General features: G+C 51.3%; 1 protein-coding gene across 4 annotated transcripts in view; it reads left to right on the forward strand.

Moving 5' to 3' along the window:
- MEIS2 (Meis homeobox 2) overlaps positions 1-20,648 on the forward strand; it is a 135,499-nt gene extending 114,851 nt beyond the window's left edge. For 2 of the 4 annotated variants that reach the window (XM_038741225.1, XM_038741226.1), the window contains exons 10-13: positions 14,871-14,929; positions 16,897-17,007; positions 17,289-17,382; positions 20,524-20,648. In XM_038741225.1, coding sequence (XP_038597153.1) covers positions 14,871-14,929; positions 16,897-17,007; positions 17,289-17,347 — 229 coding nt within the window. In that variant the 3' untranslated portion in view covers positions 17,348-17,382; positions 20,524-20,648. The remainder of the gene's footprint in view (positions 1-14,870; positions 14,930-16,896; positions 17,008-17,288; positions 17,383-20,523) is intronic. The other 2 variants (XM_038741227.1, XM_038741228.1) reach the window with 1 other exon arrangement.
- Positions 20,649-21,157: the final 509 nt, after the last annotated feature.

The raw sequence follows: 21,157 nt of genomic DNA on the forward strand, positions 1-21,157 counted from the left end.
ATTAAAACTGTGAGTCTCACGTGGGACATTGACTTTGTCCAACCCGATTAGCTTGTGCCTACCCCAGCACTTAGTACAGTGCCCTGGGACATCATCATCATCATCAATCGTATTTATTGAGCGCTTACTATGTGCAGAGCACCGTACTAAGCGCTTGGGAAGTACAAATTGGCAACATATAGAGACAGTCCCTACCCAACAGTGGGCTCACAGTCTAAAAGGGGGAGACAGAGAACAAAACCAAACATACTAACAAAATAAAATAGAATAGATATAGCACTTAACAAATACCATTTTTTAAAAAAGTAAGTCATAGCAGCTGAGAAAGGAACTGTCCAGGTTTCTGGAGGGTATTTGGGATGCCCGACTCTTGGACAGGAGGGGACTCTCCGTCTGTGGGTTTGGAGAGTGAGAGACTCTTGCCCTCCCCTCTCCCCAGTCCTCAACCCACCCCCTGCCAATTTCAACTCACTCTTAGTGTTGGATGGTCTGTGCTGGATCATTGTGAGGAAGTCAGGGGTGGGGGCAGGAGAATGAGGGAGTATTGGATTATCCGTGCTGGGCCACTGGAGGGAGAGTAGAGGATGGAAAGTGGGGAGTCAGGGGTGTTGGATGGTCCATGCTGGGTTTCTGCGGGGTGGTCAGGAATGTCGGATGGGAGTCACTTGGGGAGAGTCACGGTTGGAGAAAGAAGAGTCAGGGGTGTCTGATGGTCCAAGATGGGTCACTGGAACAATGTCAGGGATGGAGAGGGGGAGAGTTGGAGTGTTGTCTGGTTCATGCTGGGTCACTAGGGGAGAGTCAGGGATGGAGAGGTAATGGTCAGAGTTGTAGAGAGGAATAATGGCAGTTCTTCCCCCTTGCCTAGCCTGCAGGCCCACAGAGAAGCAACATGGAACTACGAATCAGAGGACCTGGGTTCTGATCCCAGCTCACTTGTCTGCCAGGGACTGTGTCCAACCAATTATCTTCTGTCTACCCCAGGGCTCAGTACAGTGCCTGACACATAGTAAGCACTTAACAAATGCCAAAAAAAAAAAATCCATGGCTCTGGCTTCCCCAGCCTGGACTCGCAGCCACTGGGTGCTGAGTGACAGAGTCCTTGGCTAACAGGGTCCAATGCCCTGTGGCCCACCCCGGCGAGGTAGTCCTGAGTCAAGGCTGGTGTGCATATCTTGGGCTAAGGGAACGAGACAGGAGAGGGGAGACACAAGTCACCACTGGACATCTGCTAAGCCCCGACTAAGCCCTTCTTTCCTCTTCTCCCACTTCCTTCTGCACCACCCTGTCTTGCTCTCTTCATTCATCACCCCCCCCTCAGCCCCACACCACTTATGTCCATACCTCTCATTTATTTATTTCTGTTAATATCAGTCTCCCCATCTAGGTCATAAGCTCATTGTGGGCAGGGAAGGTGTCTGTTATATAGTTCTATTGTACTCTCCCAAGGATTAGTACAGTGCTCTGCATACAGTAAGCACTCAGTAAATACAATTGGCTGACTGACACCAGCGAAGGTTCAGTCTCCTTTTCTGCTCCTCGCTAGCCTCCGTCTGCCCCTCCCCGGCCTGGCTGCCCCTAAGTCTCTGGTCTCTGTCTAACTCTCTTTCCTCTGGTTTGGTCTCCCGGGCCTCTTCTCTTTCCCTGTATCTCTGTTTATCTTCCCTCTGGTTGTGTCTCCCCATCCTCTCTCTCTATGTGTTTCTGATGTCTCTTCTGTCTAGGTGAGTCACCCTCTATCTCTCCTCCCTCTGGGGGCTCTGTGTGTCTCTTCTGGTCAGTGTGTGTTTCTCTCTGTCTTTCCTCCTTCCACCTATCTCTTCTCTCCCTATGTCTCTGTCTTTGTGTATATATGTTTGTACATATTTATTACTCTATTTATTTATTTATTTGTTTAACTTGTACATATCTATTCTATTTATTTTATTTTGTTAATATGTTTGGCTTTGTTCTCTGTCTCCCCCTTCTAGACTGTGAGCCCACTGTTGGGTAGGGACTGTCTCTATATGTTGCCAACATGTACTTCCCAAGCGCTTAGTACAGTGCTCTGCACACAGTAAGCGCTCAATAAATACGATTGATTGATTGATTGTGTCTCCCTCTCATTTTTAATGATATTTGTTAAACACTTATTATGTGCCAGGCACTGTAACTAAGCACTGGGGTAGTTATAAGCTAACCAGGTTGGACACAGTCCCTGTTCCACATGGGGCTTAAGATCTTAATCCCCATTTTACAGAAGAGGGAACCGAGGCCCTGAGCAGCGAAGTGACTTGCCCGAGGTCACACAGCAGTCAAGTGACAGAGCCAGGATTAGAACCCAGGTCCTTCTGACTCCCAAATCTGTGTTTCACTAGGCCATGCTACTTTTCTCCTTGTAAGTCTACATGTCTCTTCTCTCAGCCTCACTCTTTCTCCCTGTCTCCCTCTCACCTTCTGCCCTCCCTCCCCTCCCGTGAGGGTTGGCTTCCCCAAAACAACGCACTGCAGTAAACACATTGCAATTAAATGACAGGAACCGGCCTTCGGCTTTTGACACAAAACTCCGCTGCTCTGTGGAGAACTCCCCTCCTCCTCAAGGGCGGATTTATTTTGTAGTATCTTTGAGGCTGGAGCTTTAAGGCTGAACAAGTTGTCCAGTAAAAGTTAAATTGGGAGAGATGCCTCTGGTTGGAAGTGTGTGAGGGAGAATCCCCCCAGGGGGAGAGTCAGAGAAGGCTCTTGGGGTCACCCTTCAGGAGGCCCCAGCCATACAATCATTCATTCAGTTGTATTTATTGAGCGCTTACTGTGTGCATTGCACTGTACTAAGCGCTTGGAAAGTACAGTACAGCAATAAAGAGAGATAATACCTAATAATAATAATAATAACGGTATTTGTTAAGCGCTTACTATGTGCAAAGCACTGTTCTAAGAGCTGGGGAGGTTACAAGGTGATCAGTTTGTCCCACGTGGGGCTCACAGTCTTCATCCCCATTTTACAGATGAGGTAACTGGGGCACAGAGAAGTTAAGTGACTTGCCCAAGTCATACAGCTGACAATTGGCAGAGTCGGGATTTGAACCCATGACCTCTGACTCCAAAGCCCGTGCTCTTTCCACCGAGCCACGCTGCCTCTCTAACCCCTGCCCCCAATGGGCTGACTGCTCATTGCGGGCATGGAATGTGTCTACCAACTCGGTTATACTGTACTCTCCCATGCACTTAGTATAATGCTCTGCAAACACTAAGTGCTTAATCAACAGTATTGATTGACTGATTGATGAGGAAGTGGAGGAACAGAGAAGCGAAGTGACTTGCTCAAAGTCACACAGCAGGTGAGTAGCAGAGCCGGGAGCAGAACCCTGTGGAGGAGTTGCTGGCCTCGTGCCAAGTCTTCCTAGTCGAGGGTTTTCCCCAGGTGCCACGGTGCGGGCCAAAGGTGGACCTTTGTCCACCCCACAGGACAGATCTGCCCAGATGGACACAACACAGGTGGCGGGGAGAAAACAGGGTTCTCTGTGTGTGTATGTGTGTGTGTGTATGTGTGTTTGCATGTGTGAGGTGAGGGAGCATTTCCAGATGTAGGGATCAGGGGGCACCCCATGAACGTGTCCCAGTGGACGGGGCATCCAGAGGAATATGACCCTCAGGACCCCGGGACCACTGTTTACCTAATCGCCCAGTCGACCCTGCTTAACCTAGCAACTCAGGAAGAGAAGAGAGAGACAGGAGAGGTGGGAGACTTGTGGGAGGCAGCGGAGATGGGAGAGAAGGTGGAGGGGAGACCCCCTTTCCACTGCTGCAAATGCAGCAACTCCAAATTACCAGAACCGGGGGCACAGGGGAGGTAAGTGTGTGAACAGGTTTGAGAGCCCCTGCTTGGTAGTGCAGCCTAGTGGAAAGGGTGTGGGCTTGGAGTCAGAGGACCTGGGTTCTAAGCCCGGCTCTGCCATGAGCCTGCTGAGAGACTTTGGGCAAGACACTTGTTTTATCTGTGCCTGCATGGCCACATCTGTAAAATGGGGATTAAATCCTACTCCCTCCTATTTCGACTGTGAGCCCCATGTTAACGGTTTACTCTGTGTCAAGCACTGTGCCTCGGTTACCTCATCTGTGAAATGGGGATTAAATCCTAGTCCTTCCTACTTAGACTGTGAGCCTCATGGGGGACAGGGACTGTGTCCCACTTGATTATCTCATATTTACCCCAATGCTTAGAAGAGTGCCTGAAATATAGTAAGCACTTAATACATTTAATAAAAATAATCACTACTAATAATAACAGTGATAATCATAATAATAATGTGGAAGCTGCCACTGTCCAACTCCCCCCACCTCTCAGGTCAACCCATGAGTCACCCTGCTGAGGGAATTCCTCCATTTAATCTCTGTTTATTTATTGAATTGCTCATTTCTGTATTCCTGCTGTTACTCTTATTCCTATGGTATGTTTGCCATTTGTGTTTGCCTGACTCCCCAGCAGACTTTGAACTCCTAGAGAGCAGGGGTCTTCTCTTTACTTCTTCTGGGTGTTACCAAGTGCTCAGCACAGCACTCTGCCCAAAGTAAGGCGCTCAGTAGAGTTCACAGAACCCAGTATTTAGTTCCTACTTTGTGCAGAGTACTGTCCTGACCATTTACAGTGTATTTAGCACTGTGGAGAAGGGACTAGGGAGTGGAAAGAGCCTGAGTTCAGGAATTAGAGGACCTGGGTTCTACTTTGGACTCTGGCCCTTGCCTGCAGTGTGACCCTGGGCAAGTCATTTAACTTCCCTGCACCTCATTTTCCTCAACTGTAAAATAGGGAGCTGATGCCTGTTCTCCCTCCTACTTAGAATGTGAGCCCCATGAGGGACAGGGACTGTGTCTGACCTGATTAACTGGTATCTACCCCAGGGCTTAAAACATTTGATCATATTTATTGGACACTTACCTTGTGCAGAGCACTGTACTAAGCACTTGGGCAGTACAATTCAGCAACAGAGACAATCCCTGCCCATATGGGCTGGCACATAATAAGCGTTAAACAAATACCAGCATCATAACAATATATAGCACTACCCTCCTACCATTTGCAGAGCACTGTACTGGGAGCCTACTATGCACAGAGCACTATGTTGGATACCTTCTGTGCACAGAGTGCTGTACTGGATGCCTACTGGATGCAGAGCACTGTTCTGGGTGCTTGCTTTGTCCTGAGTGCCTTGCTAGGTGCCAACTGTGCATAGAGCACTGTACTGAGTGTCTGCTACAATAATAATAATAATGATGGTATTTGTTAAGTGCTTACTAGGTGCCAAGCACTGTTCTAAGCACTGGGGTAGATACAAGGTTGTCCCACAGTCTTAGTCCCCATTTTACAGATGAGGTAACTGAGGAACAGAGAAGTTAAGTGATTTACCCAAAGTCACACAGCAGACAAGTGGCTGAGCTAGAAATCGAACCCACAACCTCTGACTCCCAAACCTGGGCTCCTTCCACTAAGCCATGTTGCTACTCTATGAACAGAGTACTTTACTGGACTCTTCGGGGAGCATTCGGGAGAAGTAATTGGGACTTTGTCATCCCGGAGAGGAGGCGGTAGGTAGAACCCGATGAACGCGCTGCTGTTTGGAAATAACAGGCACAAGCAAACAAATTTGTCACTGACAAGTACATGACTCTTCACGTTTACCTGTGCCCTGAGGGCCCTGGTGGGATGGCAGGACCAGGAAGATGCGAGGAGGGGGTTCAATCAGGGAAAGCCTCCTGGAGGAGGTGGCTTTGAAAAGATGCCGACCGTACAACCACAGGAAGCCTCTCTGAGATCAGCCTTAGTGGAAGGGAGTCGGGCTTGGGAGTCAGAGGTCATGAGTGCTAAGCCCACCTCTGCCACTGGTCAGCTGTGTGATTTTGGGCAAGTCACTTCACTTCTCTGGGCCTGTTACCTCATCTGTAAAATGGGGATTAGTCCCCTTTATTCTCTCCTCCTCCCCATCCCCCATGCCCTACCTCCTTCCCCTCCCCCTCCCGACAGCACCAGTATATGTGTTTGTGCAGATTTATTACTCTATTTATTTTACTTGTACATATTTACTATTCTACTTATTTTGTTAATGATGTGCATTAGAGAAGCAGCATGGCTCAGTGGAAAGAGCCTGAACTTTGGAATCAGAGGACATGGGTTCAAATCCTGGCTCTACCAATTGTCAGCTGTGTGACTTTGGGCAAGTCACTTACTTCTCTGTGCCTCAGTTTCCTCATCTGTAAAATGGGGATTAAGACTGTGAGCCCCACGTGGGACAACCTGATCACCTTGTATCCTTCCCAGTGCTTAGTACAGTGCTTTGCACATAGTAAGCGCTCAACAAATACCAAAATTATTATTATTATTTAGCTTTAATTCTATTTATTCTGACGACTTGACACCTGTCCACATGTTTTGTTTTGTTATCTGTCTCCCCCTTCTAGACTGTGAGCCCGTTGTTGGGTAGGGACTGTCTTTATATGTCACCAACTAGTAATAATAATAATGATGGGATTTGTTAAGCACTTACTATGTGCAAAGCACTGGGGAGGTTACAAGGTGATCAGGTTGTCCCACGGGGGGCTCACAGTTTTAATCCCCATTTCACAGACGAGGGAACTGAGGCAAAGAGAAGTTAAGTGACTTGCCCAAAGTCACACAGCTGACAGTTGACGGAGCCGGGATTTGAACTGATGACCTCTGACGCCAAAGCCCATGCTCCACGCTGCTTCTCTGCTTCTAGTACTTAGTACTTAGCATTTCTTCCCAAGCACTTAGTACAGTGCTTTGCACACAGTAAGTGCTCAATAAATACGAGTGAATGAAAAAGGTGAGCCCAACGTGGGACAACCTGATCACCTTGTATCTACTCCAGAGCTTAGAACGGTGCTCAGCACACAGTAAGCGCTTGACAAATACCATTATTATTATTATTATTTTGCTCGGGGCAGAAACGTTCTTTCTGCCGGTTTGATCTGGGGTGTGAAGGGAGAAGACGATCGAAATTGGGGGCGGGAAAGGGGTCTCTTTTTTCAGGCTGGGCCTCTGGGCCTCTCTCTGTCTGAAAGGGCCGTCGTGTTGGCCCAGGGCCACCCGAAATGGACGTTCCCCCGGGGCCTAGTCCGCTGGTGGGGAGGGGAGTACGGGGGGCTTGGGAAGGGGCGGCTCTGGGGATGGTTGCTACAATCAGCCTTCTTTCACACAGGTGTGTTTATGCCCCAGGCCGGCTGGCCCCTGTCCAGCTTATTGAGAGCCGCTGAATTCTCCAATAAGCACCGCATTGCACAGAGCGAGGGGCGGGGGGCGGGACGGGGCGTCAAAGGAGATGCCTGAGAGCGCTGCCGGGGCCAAGAAAATTCCTGTTGCCGCTGTCAAACCTTGTTCCTGTCAGAGAGGGGGAATGCGGCCCCCTCTTCCTCCTCCCTCTGTCCCTGTTTGCTGCCTCGGGATAGAAATCCCAACGGATCATCATCATCATCAATCGCATTTATTGAGCGCTTACTGTGTGCAGAGCACTGTACTAAGCGCTTGGGAAGTACAAGTTGGCAACGGATAATAATAATAATAATAATGATGATGGCATTTATTAAGCGCTTACTATGTGCAAAGCACTGTTCTAAGCGCTGGGGAGGTTACAAGGTGATCAGGTTGTCCCACATGGGGCTCACAGTCTTAATCCCCATTTTACAGATGAGGTAACTGAGGCCCAGAGAAGTGAAGCGACTTGCCCAAAGTCGCACAGCTAACAAGTGGCGGAGCGGGGATTTGAACCCATGACCTCTGACTCCAAAGCCCGGGCTCTTTCCACTGAGCCATGCTGCTTCTCTAACACAGTGGAGCCGCCAGCCGGGCCGCCCCCCTCTTGCCTCTGCCCTCACCCGTTCCCCCCTGGCACGCCCGGGAGAAAGTTTCGGGGATCCTCAGAGCGGGCTTCGGCCGGGCCTGTTTGCAAGAAATCAATTGGCCCAAATCGTGGGGGCTGTACTGGGCGCCTCTGCCAGCAGGGCACTCCCACTGGGTGCAGAACGCTGTCCTGGGCTCCCACTACGGAGCTCTGTGCTTGGTGCCTGCAGTGTGCCAAACTGCTGTTCTGGGCTCCCTCTCTGTGCAGTGTGCTAAGCCACTGTATTGGGCTCCTACCGTGGGCGAAACTGCTGCACTGGGTGTCTAGGGGAAGCAGCGTGGCTCAGGGGAAAGAGCCCGGGCTTTGGAGCTAGAGGTCATGGGTTCAAATCCCGGCTCCGCCACTTGTCAGCTGTGTGACTTCGGGCAAGTCACTTCACTTCTCTGGGCCTCAGTTCCCTCATCTGTAAAATGGGGATGAAGACTGTGAGCCCCCCGTGGGACAACCTGATCACCTTGTAAACTCCCCAGTGCTTAGAACAGTGCTTTGCACATAGTAAGCGCTTAGTAAATGCCATCATTATTATTATTATTATTTATTGTCTGCAGAGAGCTGTACTAGGCTCCTACTTATGTGCAGAGTGCTTCATTGAACACCTTATTTTTTTTAAAAAAAATGGTATTTGTATGTGTGCCAGGCACTCTACTAATCATTGGGGTAGATGCACGCTAATAATAATAATGGTATTTGTTAAGCGCTTACTATGTGCCAAGCACTATTCTATCAGTTTGGACACAGTCCCTGTCCCATATGGGGCTCACAGTCTTAATCCCCGTTTTACAGATGAGGGAATTTAGGCCCAGAGAAGTGAAGTGACTTGGCCAGGGTCCAGAGCATGGGCTTGGGAGTCAAGGTCGTGGGTTCTAATCCAGGCTCCACCACTTGTTAGCTGTGTGACTTTGGACAAGTCGCTTAATTTCTCTGTACCTAAATTACCTCATCTGTAAAATGGGGATTAAGATTGCAAGCCCCACCTGGGACAACTTGATAACCTTGTATCTACCCCAGTGTTTAGTACAGTGCTTGGCACTGAGTAAGCACTTTACAAATACCGTCATCATCATCATTATTATTATTATTCAGTGGTATTTACTGAGCCTTTCCTGTGTGCAGAGCACTGCACTCAGCACTTGGGAGAGGACAATACCCTAGAGATTGCAAACAAATGGGGGAGGCAGACGTTTTAAAAAACTGTTAACTGAGCACCTCCTCTGTGCGATCTGGTGCCCTGGGCAAATATGTTGTTGACTTGCTACCTACTGTTTGCAAAATGCTGTACTGAGCGCTCTGGAGAGTCTGCCGCAAGAGACTTCTTTTGATGCCAGAGACCCGGGGACCACAAAGTAAACACGCATTCCAGTCAGGGAATTGGCGTCTCTCTAGAGAGGCGGGATCTTAACGACCGGAGTAAAACTTTCAAAGTAATTCTATTTCCAGTGGAGTCCCAACCGCTAGAAATCTCTTTGTTGACTTTGTGTTTTAAGAGAAGCAGCGTGGCTTAGTGGCAAGAGCTCAGGTTTGCGAGTCAGAGGACATGGGTTCTAATCCCGCCTCCACCACTTGTCTGCTGTGTGACCTTGGGCAAGCCACTTCACTTCTCTGTGCCTCAGTTACCTCATCTGCAAAATGGGGATTAAGACTGTGAGCCCCACGTGGGACAACCTGATTACCTTATATCTACCCCAGCGCTTAGAACTGTGCTTGGTACATAGTAAGCATTTAACAAATACCATAGTTATTATTATAATCCCCATTTTACAGATGAGGTAACTGAGGCACAGAGAAGTGAAGTGACTTTCCCAAGGTCACACAGCAGATAAGTGGGGGACCCGGGATTAGAACCCATGACCTTCTGACTCCCAGGCTGGTGCTCCATCATGCTACGCTGCTCTGGAGAGGAAAGGAGATCAGACTGAATTCTTTGGTAACAGAGAGCTGGGAGTTTGGAAAGGTCCTTTGAGGATTTTTTTTTCCCCAGCAGTCCCCATCTTCACAGCCCTCATGAAACGTCACCTCCTCCAGGAAGTCTTCCCCGATTAATCTTCCACCCAGCCCACATCCTCCTGACTCTCACCTCAGCAGTTAAGCCCTCACCACCACCAGAAGCACTTGGGAACTTATTTATCTACTTCTCATACTATTAGTAATTGTGGTATTAAGCGCTTACTGTGTGCCAAGTACTGTACTATGCCCTGGGGCCAGATACAAGATAATCAGCTCCCTCCTGGGGCTCACAGTCTACGTAGGAGGGAGAACAAGTATTAAATCCCAACTTTGTAGAAGAGGGAACCAAGGCACAGAGACGTGAAGTGACTTTTTTCTTTTTTTTAATGATTTTTATTAAGCTCGTACTCTGTGCCAGGCACTGTACTAAGCACGGGGATAGATCAATCAATCCTTCACATTTATTGGGTTCTTACTATGTGCAGAGCACAGATTGTACCAAGCACTTGGGAGAGTATGGTACAATCTACAGAGTTGGTAAACGCGTTCCTTGCCCACAAGGAGCTTACAGACTAGAGGGAAAGACAGACGTTAATACAAATAGATGCAACGTGCACGCTAATCTGGTTGGACACAGTCCATGTCCCACAAGGGGCTCAAAGTCATAATTCCTATTTTATAGATGAGATGACGGAGGCCCAGATATATTAAATGAGTTGCCCAAGGGCACACAGCAGACAAGTGGCAGAGCTGGGGGATTAGAACACAGATCTTCTGACTCCCAAGCCCAGGCTCTTTCCACTCGACCACACTACTATTTCAAGCACTGTTTTCTCAACTATCCATCTTTCTCTTCCTTTTTCTCTGCCTACTGGCAAATTATTTTGGGTCTGTGTCTCCCTTCTGTCTTATCTCTGTCGCACTCTTCTAAGTGCTCAGTTCAGAGCCCTGCCCCCACTCCCCCCCAACAGTAGGTGCTGCAGGAATTAGGTGCTTAGTACAATGCTCTGCACTCAATAAATACCATTGATTGATTGATAGATGGATTAGTTTGAGAAAGCAGTTGCGTGTCAGTGGTCAACCTTTTGGCTGCCCTCTGAAGAGGAATATTTGGGGAGGAAGCCACTCTTTCCTAAGCCCCGGTTTGGCAAAAGATGACCACAAAAAGCCATTGCTGCCATCCCAAGGAACCTCAAGTCCACGCCATGGTGACCAGCTGGCCTGCCTTTCCCCAGGAGGCAGAATGCTCCCTCAGTAACACCGATTGTTGTGTTAAAAAAAAAAAAAAACATTGCAAAGGGCTCATGAGTGGGAACCCCGCTTTTCCCCCTAATGTAAACACTCTGACCCGGTAACCAGAGAATTGGCCTTCTGGTCAACCTTTACCCTTCCCTTTAATTATTCGTTTGAAGATGGGGGAGGCTGGTGGGCCTGCTGAGACCCCCGCCGAGACCCAAGGCTGCTGGAGAGCAACGGTGGGAACTAGGAGGGGGAGACGGAAGCGAGGAGCCCCCAGATATGAATGATAAAAGAAAAAAAGGGGAGAAACTAAAAAGAGGGAGGAGAAATGGCAATTCCGATTTTTGCTTAACAAGCGGGCAGCTGGGGGAAGAGGAGGGGAACAAGCTGGAATTCCAAGTCCATAAAGGATGGTCCCGCCATCCTCACCCCCCGCCCCCACCGCCCACCCCCGCGCCCCATCCCATCTGGGTCTTTCATTAGAGTCTCCCGGGAGGAGAGAAAACAGTTTTATCAGGATTGCGGCTCATCTCCCTGGGCTTTAACTTTAACTGATAAAAGGCTCCCCACCCCCGACCGGCTCGCCGAGGGGAGGAGGGAGGCAGCACGGTGGGAAAATGAAGCCCACTGGCTGTATCCTATCTACCTCAGCGGCTCTCACAGGGCTTGGCACAAGAGCAAGCGTTTAACAAATACCACGATGATTATCATCTTGGGGATCCTCAGCCCCGTCGGCCTTCCCAACTCAGTTAAGGCGAAATCACCATCTCAAGGGAGGTGGCGGGGACCGTAGGAGGACGGGACGGGGGACGGGCAGTATCTCAGGCTGTATCTCCCTTTGTTTTTCGCCTCTTCGCCTCTTGAGGCAGAGGATGTTTTTGACAACTGTGTTATATTCTCTTAAGGCTTAAAGAGGCTCTTTGTTTTGGAAACAAACAGAAAAATGCAAAAAAAAAAAGTCCTTTGCGGTTCTGGCAATTTTCTTTTCATCTGCCCAGAGGGAACCCCCTCCGCCCTTGCTGGATGCAGATACAGGGCCCCCGGGGGCCGGGGTCCAGCAGGCGGTCCGGAGAAAGTGACCCTTCCGTGCTGGACTCCTGGCTGCCGCACAGATGCACCATTTCCAAAGGAGGGGACTGGAGCCGGGCGGAGGCCTCCAGGGCTGGCCACAAGTCATCACCGTTTATTTAATTTTTTTTTTTTTTAGAGAGAGAGTGTGCGCATTTCTTAAGCACTTACAATGTGACAGGCACTGTACTAAGTGCTGGGGTAGATACAAGATAATCAGGCTGGACACATTCCCTGCCCGACATGGGGCTCACAGTGTTAATCCCCATTTTACAAATGAGTTAACCGAAGCACATAGAAGTTAAGTGACTTGCCCAAGGTCACACAGCAGACAAGGGGCAGAGCCGGGATTAGAGCCCAAGTCCTTCTGACTCATCTCAGGTTTAAGACTTGAAAGAGAAATGGGAATGTGGAGGGGGAGAGAGCCAGAGGTGGTCATTTTCGATTCCTCTAGACTCTAAACTCGTTGTGGGCAGGGAATGTGTCTGTTATATTGTTGTGTTGTACTTTCCCAAGTGCTTAGTACAGTGCCCAACACACATTAAGCTCTCAATAAATACGATTGATCTATTGATCTTCCGGAGGTGAGATCTCTGAACCCGTACTGGCCACAGAGGGCTAGGAATAGTATCGACAGAACCCATGTTCAGAGCTCTGTAATAGTTGCCTACTCTGTGTAGAATGTTGTGCTGGGTGCCTACTGTGTGTAAAGTGCTGTACTAGACGTTTACTCTGTGTACACAGTGCTATTTTTGGCATTTACTTTGTACAGAGCACTGTGCAGAGCCCCTACTGTGTGCAGAGCGCTGTCCTGGGGGCCTTCTGTGTGCAGAGCATTATACTGGGTGCTGAGTTCTACAAGGAGCGCTTGGGTGAGTGTAACAGAAACACGAGGCTGGAATTAAGCCTGGGAATAAACTCCAGAATGCCATTTTTTAAAACGGGGGAGCGGGGAGCTCTCTCTCTCTGGAAAATGTGTGGGAGAACGCACACATCATTAAAGGCTCGAGGAAAAGGGGGCCCGGCAATGATAGGAAATGGCTGTTTTTATTAAGTTTGGGGAAATAAAGCAGATTTCGTTATGGTTTTACTCAGTTTGCGCATGAATATTTGATGGGTAATTATTGAGCATTAAAGGAATATGAAGTAGGCACTGGGACACGGGTTTCCAGCACAATTAGATGGAGGCCCTGCAGGCTCGTGTGCTCCTCCACCCCCGCCGCACCACTCCCTGCCGCCCCCCACCCTGTCTCTCGGCCCCCTCCTCCGCCCCCTCCCTGCCGGTGCGGCCTTTCCCGGGGAGTTGAAAGGTGTCTCAGCTTGTGGCTGTTGGTTTTACCTCATCTGTCCTCGGGCCGAAGCGACCCCAGACGGCGCTGACCTCCACATAACCCCGGGCTTTCCGGGCAGTGACCGCGGGGCTGCGAAGCTCATCTAATGGACATCACCCTCAGTCATCACGAGGGCCCCGCGGCCAGTGCGGCCCTCCCCAGAGAGTGGGCATAGTCTCTGTTGGTCTCTATGGGCCGGTGTGGCACTTTCCGGGGAGTGGACAGAGCCTCTGGTCTTTGAGGGCCGGTGTGGTGCTCCCCTGAGAGTGGACATAGTCTCTGTTGGTCTCTGAGGGCCCGTGTGGCACTTCCCGGGGAGTGGACATCACCTCTGGTCTCTGAGGGCCGGTGTGGCGGTCCCCGGAGAGTGAAGAACAGAGCCTCTGGTCTCTGAGGGCCTGTGTGGTGGTCCTCGGAGAGTGGACATCACCTCTGGTCTCTGAGGGACGGTGTGGCGGTCCCCGGAGAGTGGACATCACCTCTGGTCTCTGAGGGCCTGTGTGGTGGTCCTCAGAGAGTGGACATCACCTCTGGTCTCTGAGGGTCGGTGTGGCGGTCCCCGGAGAGTGAAGAACAGAGCCTCTGGTCTCTGAGGGCCTGTGTGGTGGTCCTCGGAGAGTGGACATCACCTCTGGTCTCTGAGGGTCGGTGTGGCAGTCCCCGGAGAGTGAACAGAGCCTCTGGTCTCTGAGGGCCTGTGTGGTGGTCCTCGGAGAGTGGACATCACCTCTGGTCTCTGAGGGTCGGTGTGGTGGTCCCCGGAGAGTGAACAGAGCCTCTGGTCTCTGAGGGCCGGTGTGGTGGTCCTCGGAGAGTGGACATCACCTCTGGTACCTGAGGGCCGGTTTGGAGCTCCCCGGAGAGTGGAGATCGCCTCTGGTCTCTGAGGGCCGGTGTGGCGCTCCTCGGAGAGTGGACATCACCTCTGGTGTCTGAGGGAAGGCGCGGAGAGGCGGAGGCGACTCTTGCGGTGGAGGGGAGCCCCGATTTCCCGGGGATGGGGATGAGGGTGAGGTGACGTGACCAGCTGGTCCAGCCACCCCCTGCCCCTCCGAGGCTCCTGCTCCGTCCAGCGCCCTGGCCTCTCGGGTCCCACGCGCGTCCGGGAATTCGGCCCCGCGGTCGGCCGGTGCCGAGATGAACCAGGGAGTTGCTTTGGGGGGCTTAAAAAACCCGCGACCCCTCCTCTCCCGCTCGCCGGACTGCTGCGGGATTGCGGGGGATGACAAGGTTGCAGCGGCGTTGCAGGGTGCCACGGGAGCTGCGGGGCATGGTTGCAGCGGCGTTGCGGGGCTGCTAGGGGGTTGCCAGGATGCCAGGGTGCGGGGGGGATCCCCCGAGCCAGCTCCCCGCCCCCCGGGGCCGCTGACCACCCGCTCTGTCCTGACTGTTGCAGGTTCATCAATGCCCGGAGAAGGATAGTACAGCCCATGATCGATCAGTCCAACCGAGCAGGTGAGCTCCCCCTTGGCGTTTGAGCTCCGGGCCCTGCCCATCTGGGACGGCCCGAGGAGCCCGGCTATTCCGCGCGCCCCTAACAGAAGCAGCGGGGCTGTAAATGGAAACGGCCCGGCCTTGGGAGTCACAGGTCATGGGTTCTAATCCCGGCTCCGCCACTTGTCTGCTCTGTGACCTTGGGCAAGTCACTTCACTTCTCTGGGCCTCAGTTATCTCATCTGTCAAATGGGGATTAAGACTCTGAGCCCCACGTGGGACAACCTGATTACCTTGTAACTACCCCAGCGCTTAGAGCAGTGTTTGGCACATATTTTTGAGAAGCAGCGTGGCTTAGTGGAAAGAGCACGGGCTTGGGAGTCAGAGGTCGTGGGTTCTAATCCCAGCAACGCCACTTGTCAGCTGTGTGACTTTGGGCAAGTCACAACTTCTCTGTGCCTCAGTTACTTCATCTGTAAAATGGGGATTAAGACTGTGAGCCCCACGTGGGGCTGATTATCTTGTTTCTACCCCAGTGCTTAGAACAGTGCTTGGCACATAGTAAGCGCTTAACAAACACCATCATCATCATCATCCCGGCGCATTGCGGGGCAGGCTGGGCCGGGGGAGCCCACCCCGCCTCAAGGCTGCCCACCCCCTACACAGCGGTTCCCCGGATAAAGCGCCGCCGGCCCATGTGTCTCCCAGCTGGGGGAGATAGGGGCCAAAGGGGAACGTTGGGGTATGTGTGGAGGGGGGATCACAAAAGATGAAACATATCGGAGATTTTACCGGCTGCTTCATCTTAAAGGCTTAATACTAATACTACTACTAATACTACTAATAATACTAATACTACTAATAATAATAACAATGGTATTTGTTAAGTGCTTACTATGTGCCAAGCACAGTTCTAAGCACTGGAGTAGATACAAGGTAATCAGGTTGTCCCACGTGGGCTCACAATCTTAATCCCCATTTTACAAATGAGGTAAGTGAGGCACAGAGAAGTTAAGTGGCTTGCCCCAGGTCACACAGCTGACAAGTGGCGGAGCTGGGATTAGAACCCATCTCCTCTGACTCCCAAGCCCGTGTTCTTTCCACTAAGCCCCAATGCTTCTCTAAAAGATCTTTTCTCTCTGAAAAGATCACCTCCCAACCCCCTGCCCCCCCCCCAACCCCCAGCCCTCTAAGCCCTCTGTCCACCACCAGCTCGGGGGGGGGGAGGATGGGGTCTTGGGCCAGGAAACAATAAGTGGGTAGAGTCAGCCCAGGTCACTGTCTCCAGGGCCAGCATCGGTGGTGCCCTCTAATAACAATAATAATAATAATAATAATAATAATAGCATTTATTAAGCGCTTACTATGTGCAAAGCACTGTTCTAAGCGCTGGGGAGCTTACAAGGTGATCAGGTTGTCCCACATGGGGCTCACAGTCTTAATCCCCATTTTACAGATGAGGTCACTGAGGCACAGAGAAGTGAAGTGACTTGCCCAAAGTCACACAGCTGACAAGTGGTGGAACCGGGATTTGAACCCATGACCTCTGACTCCAAAGCCCTTGCTCTTTCTACTGAACCACGTTGCTTCTCTAGGGTCCCAGAGTGGCCCAGGGCACCTGTGTGTGCCCTGACATGCGGGTGTGTCTGGGTTTGTGCCACATGTGCGTCAGTTCACACCTCCCCTCTCCCAGGTAGAAAGGCTGGTCAGGAAACACATGACTGATGAAACTTGTCCACAAAGCCCCCTCCCCACCGCCGGCCCAGCCCACTCTGCCCCCTTCACTAGACCCCCTCCCCACCCCCGATCTGACCCTTCAAAGAGAAGCTCCCGGCCCCACCCCTGGGCCGAAGCGCCCCCCACCACCCCCAGCCCCAGAGCAGGGCAGGAAGGATTTCCGAGCGGAGCCTGGAACCTGGAATGGCTGCTGACGCCTGCTGTGTCTTCTCTTCTTTCTCCTCTGTGACCCCGGTTTTGACTACAATCAGGTTTTCTTCTTGATCCTTCAGTGAGTCAGGGAGCAGCGTATAGTCCGGAGGGTCAGCCGATGGGCAGCTTTGTGCTGGACGGCCAGCAGCACATGGGGATCCGGCCTGCAGGTAAGGTCACTGCGATCACGCCTGCCTCCTCTGCGTCGGGGGGTGGGAGGGGGCGGTCTGGGTTTACGGCCTTACCTTTAAGACCGGGATGCTTCTGAACCTCTTCTATTTTGCTTCCTGTGTCTCCTATGTCCACAGTTCCCCTTTGCCCTCTAAACCCAAGGCTGCTGATGCTCTGGCCTCTGACCAGACTCTATCCTCTTCCCCCCTCCCCCCTGCCCACCTTGGCCGCTGGCACTCTGACCTCTGACTGGGTGGACTCTCCCCTCTCTCCTGTCCAGGGCCAATGAGCGGGATGGGCATGAACATGGGTATGGATGGGCAGTGGCACTACATGTAACCTCTTCGCGGGAACCCGGCGCTGAGCCAGGGGACGTAAGTAGATGGTGACGACGGCGGTGGTGGGATCCATTGGGTGCTGACTCTGTGCCAAGAGCTGCACTGACCACCGGGATAGACGCGGTAGAGTCCGATCGGACCCAGCGTGGGATGCACCATGGGAAGCAGTGTGGCCTAGTGGGAAGAGCCCGGGCTTGGGAGTCACAGGACAAGGGTTCTAATCTCAGCTCCACCACTCATCTGCTGCATTACCTCGGACCAGTCACTTCAGTTCTCTGGGTCTCAGTTAGTTTATCTTTAAAAGTGGGGATGAAGACTGTGAGCCCTATGTGGGACCTGATCATTTGTATCTACCCCAGGGCTCAGCAAGGCTCTTGGCATATAGTAAGCACTTAACAAATGCTACTCTAATTATTACCAGGGCCTGTCTCACTGGGATCTCCTGGTCTAAGAGGGAGAGAGATCAGGAATGATGTCCCCATATTAATGATCAATCAATCAATCAATCAATGGTATTTATTGAGTGCCTGCTGCAACCAGAGAATTGTACTAAGCACTTGGGAAAGTACGATGCGATAGAGTCAGTAGACACCACCTTGCCCACAGAGAGCTCTAGGAAACGGAGGAGGAAACCGAGGCACAGAAAAACTCTGTGACCTGCCCGAGGGCAGGCAGGAGGCCGGTAGTTGGTAGCCTTGAGCACAGCTCCTTCTTCCGACTCCCTCAAGCACTTCATTCCTTCTTGGGAAATCCAACTCACCACCCCCAACTTTTACTTTTCCCCACCTAGAGAGGCCTGCCATGCCAAACAGAAGCCTGGCTCTTCAGAAGAAGCAGCCATTCAGCAATGCCCCTCGTTATATCCCTTTGGAAAGGGGCAGGTGACAGCAGTTCCCTGGGGTTACCGGTCAGCCATCACCCCAACACAGGACTTTTCAACTGGGGGGAAGGGAATTTAGCGTGTTGGGGTGCCAGTTGACTGGAGTGAAATTAAGCCGGCCTCAGAGAAACGATAAAAAAAAAAAGAAGCAAAGTGGAACTGTCCTCTGAGTGACATAAATCTGTCAGGCAAGGATTGATGCCCAAATTATCTTATATGCAAAGATGAAATGCCGTAGTTCATTATGCGCAGTCTAGATCTATGACAGCAATGACACCATTGATTCTTCACCAGGGAGTTTGGTGTGTTTTGATTATTTTTTACATGTGCCTACTGACTTTCGACATGAGACAGAAAGCCAGGCACAGCCAGTCGATAAATTTAAAGGGAGAGACATCCAGGAGCAGCCGAAGACGGAGAACTGGATTTTTCACCAATGCCGAACGGCTGAACTAGGATTACGGAAGCCCATTAGGACTTTAAAGCCTCAAGTGTTTTTGACATCTGAAAAAAAAAGCCGGAGTCTGCAGGCTGGTTGGGGCTCTGGGAGGAGAGACACCAGAGCAGAGAAAATCTCATCTGAGGCAGAAACTTCCTTGTTTAATGAGGCAGAGTAGAACAACAAGTATCTTTGATTAAATCACCCTCTATATGTAAATAGAGGCCAGAGGTTTATCGACCATCTCTGGGGAGAGGGCTTGGGGGGGTGAGGTGGGGGGTGGGGGTGTCGCTTTGGCCGAGCACAGGGAAAGAGAGCCATTCTCTTCCCCTCCTGACGCTGTCAAAAATGTTGAAAGCAATGTCCCCTAAAACAGCACCAGAGAAAACATTTGCTCAGCTTGGGTAGTTCTTAATATAAGGCCATATCATTTCTAGCCTATTTAATTACATAACATATTTTATGCTTCATGACCAATTACATTAATAGCTTAATACAGAAGAATATTATCCTCTCTTGATTTGATTATGCAGCCACACAATATGGTATATTGGGTACTTAATTAACATCATCCATTGCACAGGCTTCTAGGAGTGGAATAAACAGAGGATTGGGATGAGGCAGACTGCATGATTGTCCATTAATAATGGGCTTTGGATCTCCTGGACCAAGCTACCGCGGCGTCTGAGCCTCTAGGTCACCGGCTTACGGGGTCGGAAACATCTGTTGGGTTTCTCCGACCAGGCGCCCCCGAGGTTCTGCGGAGGGGAAACGGCCAGGACCGGCCCCAGATGCAGATCACTTCCACCCCCCCATCCCCACCCCCAGTCCCGGCCCGCTCTTGAGACCATGCGATGTGGCTCCTGGCTTCCCCCCCGCCTCCTCCCAAAAGCCTCCTGGGTTTACAGGTATAATCCGCTCTGCGAGCCTGCTGGCCTTGCCTTCACATCTGACCTCTGACCTCTGCGATCTCCTTGGCCGGCTGTTGCCAGAGCGATACCAGGCCCCCTATAAAACACACACATGAGCACACATACACACACAAACACATACACACACACTCTCACCCATAGGCACTGGGAAATCTAAACCTCCGTTCACCCCCTCGACCCCTACCTCCCACCCCCAAAAGCACACCCTGGACTTTCGCCTGCGCGTAATAATTCTTCCTGAGCAAATGCAGATGCATTCAAATTTCAAGTTGTGGCGCTCGCTCGTTTGCAGTGCTTTTTCTGCAGGATAAGAGAACGAGAGGGAAATCACTCCATGGGGCGGGGCAAGTTTGACTTTAGAGTTTTTCATTCTTGTTGCATTTTACCAAAGAAGTGCCCCCAAGAGGACTTGGACGGAATGTTGCCCCTTTATGACACTTGGCTGCATTAAATATTTAGTTCTGTTGTGTTGCATTATACGGCCGTGTGATGAAATTAAATGCAAACGACAATTTGAATGCCTGCAAACATTGGCACAGCTCTGTAGCTAAATTTAGAAGATTTGCAGTGTTGTGTGTGTGTATGTGTGTGTATGTGTGTGTGTGTTTTCCCAGTTCATCTTTGTTGGGGAAAGGGAAAGGCAGTATATGCTTTGGTAAATGACTAACTTCTCTCTGCTCTCTCTCCCTCTCTCCACTGCTCTTCCTCCACTGCCTTTCCTGCAATCTCTCTCTCTCCCCCTTTCCCCACTCCCCTTACATCTTTTCCCCTGACTCTCCCCTTTTTCTCCCATTCTCCCTTCTTTTTCTCTCCCGCTCAATTCCCCCCTTTCCCTCCCCCCTCTCTGTTCCTCTCTCTGGATTTCTGCCTCTCTCTGCTCATCCCCCCGCCCCCCCATCTCTCTTTCTCTGTCCCTCTCTCTCCAGGTCTGCACAGCCAAGGGACTCGTGTTTCCCAGGAAAGCCAAACGGGGATGGGTGGGACCTCGCCCGAGTGACAGCTCTCCCCGGATGGCCCCACCCCCTCCTTCATCGAGACCCGGGCCCTCTACCCCCTCTCACCCACCCCCACCACCACCATGTCCACCGCCGCCCTCCGCCACGACGGCACTGTCCTCGCCAGTGTGTCCCCACCCCTCAGCCGTGGTGATACAGGCAGGTTCCCATCCCTCCCCCGGAATGACCAAACCAGTACAGAGATCCCCCCTCCAACACCCCCTGCCCTGCAAATGTCCAATTCATCATCTCCCATGGCGGTGGACCCATGGTGGTGGGCCCGTGGCGGCGGGCCCGTGGCTGTGGGCCTGTGGCAGTGGGCTCACGGTGGCGGGCGGGCGGCCTACAGACGGTCGTGGCCGATTGTCTGAGGGAACTCAAGGGAAGAAACGCACTGAACCGGAAACTACACACAAACACACACACACACATGCACACGCATGCATGTGCATGCGCCAACAACCCAACACACACACACACACACACACAAAAAAAAAAAAAACTATTTTAAGACTTTGGAACTCTGACCCAACGCTGACATTTAATACGGAATCCCAGACTGCTG

This window comes from Tachyglossus aculeatus (assembly GCF_015852505.1).
Source record: "Tachyglossus aculeatus isolate mTacAcu1 chromosome 12 unlocalized genomic scaffold, mTacAcu1.pri SUPER_6_unloc_1, whole genome shotgun sequence".
Classification (NCBI taxonomy): Eukaryota; Metazoa; Chordata; class Mammalia; order Monotremata; family Tachyglossidae; genus Tachyglossus; species Tachyglossus aculeatus.